Source organism: Pipra filicauda, unplaced genomic scaffold (assembly GCF_003945595.2).
Source record: "Pipra filicauda isolate LSUMZ 115617 unplaced genomic scaffold, ASM394559v2 scaffold83_size3615187_pilon, whole genome shotgun sequence".
Taxonomy (NCBI): Eukaryota; Metazoa; Chordata; class Aves; order Passeriformes; family Pipridae; genus Pipra; species Pipra filicauda.
Window position 1 is genome coordinate 184,595 of NW_024105020.1, and position 6,000 is coordinate 190,594.

The 6,000-nt window shown below is 39.4% G+C and overlaps 1 protein-coding gene across 1 annotated transcript in view; it reads left to right on the forward strand.

Moving 5' to 3' along the window:
* The window catches only part of TGFBRAP1 (transforming growth factor beta receptor associated protein 1), a 33,950-nt gene extending 30,387 nt beyond the window's left edge, over positions 1-3,563 (forward strand). The window contains exons 11-12 of the mRNA XM_039390568.1: positions 1,053-1,486; positions 2,069-3,563. Coding sequence (XP_039246502.1) covers positions 1,053-1,486; positions 2,069-2,257 — 623 coding nt within the window. The 3' untranslated portion in view covers positions 2,258-3,563. The remainder of the gene's footprint in view (positions 1-1,052; positions 1,487-2,068) is intronic.
* The last annotated feature ends 2,437 nt before the right edge of the window (positions 3,564-6,000 follow it).

Genomic DNA, 6,000 nt, shown 5'->3' on the forward strand with positions numbered 1-6,000 from the left:
AAGGAAGGATGGAATATTGAATGAAGGGAAGTGACTTGTTATTGCACTGAACGATGTTAAATGATTTTTTTGAAATTCAATGGAAAAAATCCAGTGGATGTGGAAATAAAAATAGCTGAGTAGCAACTAAAATAATTTACCAATGTTTAATGTTCCCTTGCCTTTCCAGACAGCAAAATGTTATATGACAGATAATGTACAAGTATAACACAGTCATTGAAACTCTTCCTCTTTTTCATCTTTTAGTTTTTAAATAAATTTTTAAGGGCAAGAGTTACAAAATAGATTTTTTTTTTTCAAGTAAGAAATCCTGTATTTCAACTCTTAATGTTACTTGGAAGTGACATCAATGCAAGGTAGTGTGTTCTTCCTTGATAACCAGAATATTATGTTGAGAAAAACATTGTATTTCCATACATTTTGTATAGGCCTATGCCAAATCTTTATCACCTTTACAATAAGTAGAGGATTTTCTACTTTATCTTGAAATGCCAGATGAAGTTGTCACTCCACCTGCCTATTGCTGACACTTAAACTTTAAACTGTCACACTGGATTAAGTGTTTGTAGTGTCCTTTTCTTAAAGGAAAGTGCTATTTGATCTTTAGTGGGTTTTATGGACTTTATTTTGTAACTACTTGTAGTATTGGGAGAAGCAGAGCTTAATATTGCAGCTTCATCTTACAGTTTATTATACATGGTAGCAGTGTGTGCAGAAATATGCAAGACAGTGGCTTATCACCTGTTATTTAGTAATTTTTTTGTCCCAGATTTTGTGGTGTTCTTTTCTTGGAGATGTGTTTCCATACATCTAGGCACTCCTGTGCTTACAAGCATCTAGTTAACAGGGTGGTGTTGGGTCCTGGGTTGGACTGGATGATCTCAGAGGTTTTTCCACCCTGGTTGATTCTGTGATCTGTCCTCTCTGTAGTTGCCAGCACCCCTGCAAAAATAGCAGGAGTTGAGTTCTGGGGGCATGTTTGCATTGACTCTGGGAGAGAGAGCAGTTGTCTATTCCACTGAGCAAATATTGCTTTATTTCTCACTTAACAGACAAAATCCAGGGCACAGACCTTCATATGGAAAGTGCGATTTTATATGGGAAACTAGAAGAACATGAGAAGGCTTTGCATATCCTTGTCCACGAGTTAAAGGACTTCCATGCTGCTGAAGAATACTGTATATGGAACTCTGAGAACAGAGACATGCAGTACAGACGGAGGCTTTTCCATATGCTGCTGTCAGTGTATTTAACTCCAGGCACTTCGGACTGTGCACTAGTCATGGCTGCTGTGGATCTCTTGAATAACCACGCTGCTGAATTTGATGCGGGTCTAGTTTTGCAGGTGGTGCCTGACAGCTGGTCAGTGCAGCTCCTCTCCCCATTCCTGACCGGAGCAGTGAGACAAAGCATCCACACAAAAAGAATGACTCAGGTTGCACTTGGCTTAGCACAAGCTGAAAACTTAATTTACAAGCATGAGAAGGTAGGTTGCTGGGTTTTTTTAAATGGAAGCACTTTGAAGCATTACAGTTGAGTCCTTTGATATATAATAATCAGAAGAAGTTTGAAGAATTAGGACAAAAGTTGTCTTCGTGTCCTTGGCACTTTTATTTGCTGCATTTATTAGAGTTTTTTGCTATGACTACTAGATTCAGAACTAATTTTATGCTCTCCCTGTAAAACAAAAGGGAAGATGTGGGCCTTGAAATAGGAACAACCTTGGTGAGCTTCTGGGCTGAATGAAAGTGAATCTACAGATTAGCAAAGTTATTGCAGAAACTTTAACAAGTGTGAGTTATCATTTCTTTTGCTAGGAGGGAGACCTGTCAAAATTTGTAAAAAAATTTTTCCAGAACTCAATATTAGTTGAAGCTTGTTAGTAGATTTCATTAATGGTAAATTCAGTTGTGAAGCTTTCTTCTTTTCCTAGCTAGGGCAGTGTTGCTTAAAGCTCCTAGCAGATTCTTAAAATTGTTTTTGTTTTATCCATATGAAATGATATGCTTCATCATTTCCCTTCCTTTCTTGCTAGATTCATATTTGGAATTGTTTTCTCTCTCTTTAGGTTAAACAAAGAGGAACCCCCATTCTTCTTTCAGACAAAAAAGTCTGTCAGGTGTGCCAAAATCCCTTCTGTGAGCCTGTATTTGTAAGATACCCAAATGGGAGTGTGGTCCACACGCACTGTGCTGCCAACAGACATCTGAATTCAAATGTGACTCATCACTCTTCCAGCTCCAGCAATCAGACTTGAACTGTGTTCCAGTCCCACAGGTTCCCATGACTTACACCCTATTGAAAGTGGGCTGGAGAGAAAGGATGAAGTGCAGCTACTTTAAGTATAAATCAAGATGGACAGCTAGTTTTTCGGGTTAAAAGGAAAACTTCCAGTAAATATGAAATATTGCCACTTATCTTTCTGATTTCTAATGAATGTAGATAGAAAAAAAATTCACTACCAGACACGGAGAGGTGCAAATATGGGCTCTTCTGTATATAGGAATAAACACTTAAAGAAAATGAGCCTTTTCTTCACAGTCAGGAGGAATGTTATTGAGTCAAGGCAAACAGTTATTTTAAGAACTGTCACTTTGCACTGAATGTGATGTTCATAAGTTGGTAGAGGTGGAGATGGCATCTATTGAGTTGGAATTCTAGAAACATGACAGGACAAGATTGGCATGGTGCAGCTTACCATCAAGACAGAAACGTGTGTCAATTATAATGTTTGATGCAGCATGTCTTCTTTTGGGCTGGATTCTCTTCCCCAGGATCACATTATGAAGTTCATTTTTTTTGCTCTACAAAATGTTGGGTCTTGATGCACTTTTTAGTACCTCCCTCCCATCCACCTATATGGAATTTAAATTTAAGCACTGGTCTGTTGGGTTTCAGCTCCTGTAGTTACTGTAATAAACTGTAAGTGGAAGCTGACAGCCTCAGTCACACAGGTGTGCTTGGAAGAAGAAGAAAAAAAAAACAACAAAGATTGTCTGGTCAGACTGTAGTCACTTTTATATGGGGGAAGAGACCTTAACTTTAATATTGATTTATTTATTAATATGCAAATATACTGTACATACAGTTGAATAAATTGATCTTATCATTCTAGAGTTTCTTTGGAGGATTAAGATGTAGTTGATACGTAAGTGTACAGATTATGTGCGAAGTGTTTGCTATAACATAACTTAGGCAGGTTGGAACTTCACAAGAATGGGTTTTAGTCCTTGTTGATGACTTCGTGCAATCAAAACCACAGAAAGAAGGTATAATTGGCAAGAAATCTACAAAAGTGCACTACAGGGGTACTGGATTTTTTATATTCTACTAAACATTCTGTAAACTAAGTTTTTGCAAGTAACACAAACTCCTTATTTAACTGCCCTGATCTGTATTCACATTGCTATTTAACCATTTTAAAGCAGGAATTTAAAAGAGGCTGCTTTCCCCAAGAGAAGTCAGAAAAATGACAATTTTAAATAAAAGTTAAGTATTTCAAAGTTAAAGCATTTCTTTTCATTCTGTAAAGCTCTAATAAATGCCAAGCTTACTGACCAGCATGCAGCTGCTTCCGTGTTTCAGCATTCCAAATCAGTGGAGACTTACAGCAAAATGGAGTATGTGCATGGTACTTTATAGAATCATAGAATATGCTGAGTTGGAAGGGATCCATCAGAATCACCGAGTCCAACTCCTGCAGGACACCCCAAGGATCACACCACATGCCTGAGAGCCTTGTCTAGATACAGTCTCCTTTGATAGAAAGGTTGGCTTACGAAACTGGCTTCTAAGTGTAGCGCTGCCTCCAAGAAGGGGCACCCAGACCTAATCCAGGGGAAAAATATATCCATGTCTTTTACAGAATCATACAGTGGTTTGGGGTGAAAGGAACCATAAAGATCACCCAGTCTAACCCCCCTGCCAAGGGCAGGGACACCTTCCACTTGGCCAGGTTGTTCAAAGCCTCATCCAGCCTGGTCTTGAACACATCCAGGGGTGGGGTGTCCACAGCCTCTCTGAGCAACCTGGCCCAGTGTGTCACCACCCTCTGAAGAATTTTTTCCTAATACCTGATCTAAACCTACCCTCAGCTTAAGGCTGTTCCCCTTTGTCCTATCACTACATGGGTACAAAGTCCCTCTCTGGCTCCCTTGTGGGCTCCCTTCAGGTACTGGGAGGTCTCCCTTCAGGTCTTCCCAGAGCCTTCTCTTCTCCAGGCTGAACAACTCCAGCATTCAGCCTGTCTTCACAGGAGAGGTGCCCCAGCCCTCTGATCATCTCAGTGGCCCTGCTCTGGCCTCATTCCAACAGGTCAACATCTTTCTTGTGTTGAGGCCCCAGAGCTGTACACAGCACTTGGGATGGGGAGTACTTTGCTTTAAAGCAAAAGACCTTTGAATCTTTCCTTATTTTGAAATTAGAAAAGTATAACTGTTGTGTTGAATTTTATTTATTTTTAAAAACCCAAGTAAGGAATTTTGTAGTGCTTTCTACTAAGATATGTAAGCCATATTTAGTGAGAGGCACTTACAAAGAAGTCAGGTATGGGCATTTCTGACTCAATTCGGGCTTGAGTGATTCTGCTGTGGCACTGGTATGAGCAGACTATCTTGTATTCGTGGGTTTTGAACATTGTGTATACAACTGGCAATGATGACATAGACAAATTTTTAGTCCTTGGTCCTCAAAATACTTACTGATAGAGAAGAAGTGGTTTTTACTAAGATTGTAAAACTTACGTGCAGTAGCCTGCATTTCATAAGAAATACTTTCATATGCTACCAGCGTCCTCAGTGTGCTCTTTGTTCTATTTAATAAGGAGTATTAAAACAAAGACCCTTCTCCATGATTTAGACTAATTCTAGTCACCAGGCTGTGATGAACTTAGTCTTGTCAACTACTGTTGCAATGGAATAATGATCATATCATTCCAGGCCACAGGAAAGTTCTTAATTTTTATTGCATGAAAAGGTATGTCTGTAAAAGATTAAACAATCCTTTATTAATATTTTTTTGCAGATATGTGTTTTGGCTAAAATGCAGCAGAAATAATAATTGTTCTGACATACAGAACAAATACAGAAATCAGAGTAATGCAAGGTAGCATATTTGCAATCATAGGTGTTTGAAAGTGCGATTAATATTTAAATTGGGGGCATCTAATTCTTTTAGGTCTTCCCCCTCCCCCGAAATGTGGACTTGAGAAGTAATCCCTAGGTAATAAAAGGGAAAAGAAAAAAAAAACAATGTGAGGCTGAGGCAGAGCAAGAGCTCAGCAGGGAGGTGGCAGGAGGACGATGCTGTTCCACCGTGTGTGCAGTGGGGATACTACTGGATGAGTGGAGATGTTGGCCTCTGTCAGAGTGGTATGTGGTATTCCGTACTTTGTCACCAGGAAATTTGTGAAAGGTCTGCATTCAAATTTCCTTAGGTAGGACAACTGCAACACCCCTTGGGTGAGAACTTCACACTGGGGAACGACTTCATTTCTCTTTTTATTTTGGCACTGTCAGTTTGTTCGTTCTTGGTTTATGTACGTGAAGTCCTGGGACAGCATTGCTACTGTGTTAAGTTCTGGTATGGCTGCAGCAGTGTGGAGGGAATGACTGGTAATCTAGCTGACTGGATACGTGAAGGAGAGGCAGGAAAGAAGAATAGTTTGGATATTAAATGCTTTCTGGGACTTTAAGCTTGATGCAATCTTTTTCTCTACAGTCAGGAAATGTGATGTCTTAGACCTGCCCTTGGAGAGAGGAGATTCTGTCAGAATATTTCTTCTTAATTTAGCTGTTGTTAAATTGTTTGTAATTCATCTCTGTCCCTTTTCCAGTGAGTCTCCTCCAACTTTTATGTGTGAAAACCAAAACAGAAGTGCAGATAGATTTATTTTTTTTAATGTGATAGTGTGTCTGTGATTCAGGACATAGTAACTAAGATTAGTCTCTCATACGGATGCCTCTGCAAATACTAAGACATGTTTGCCTAACATGTAGCTTC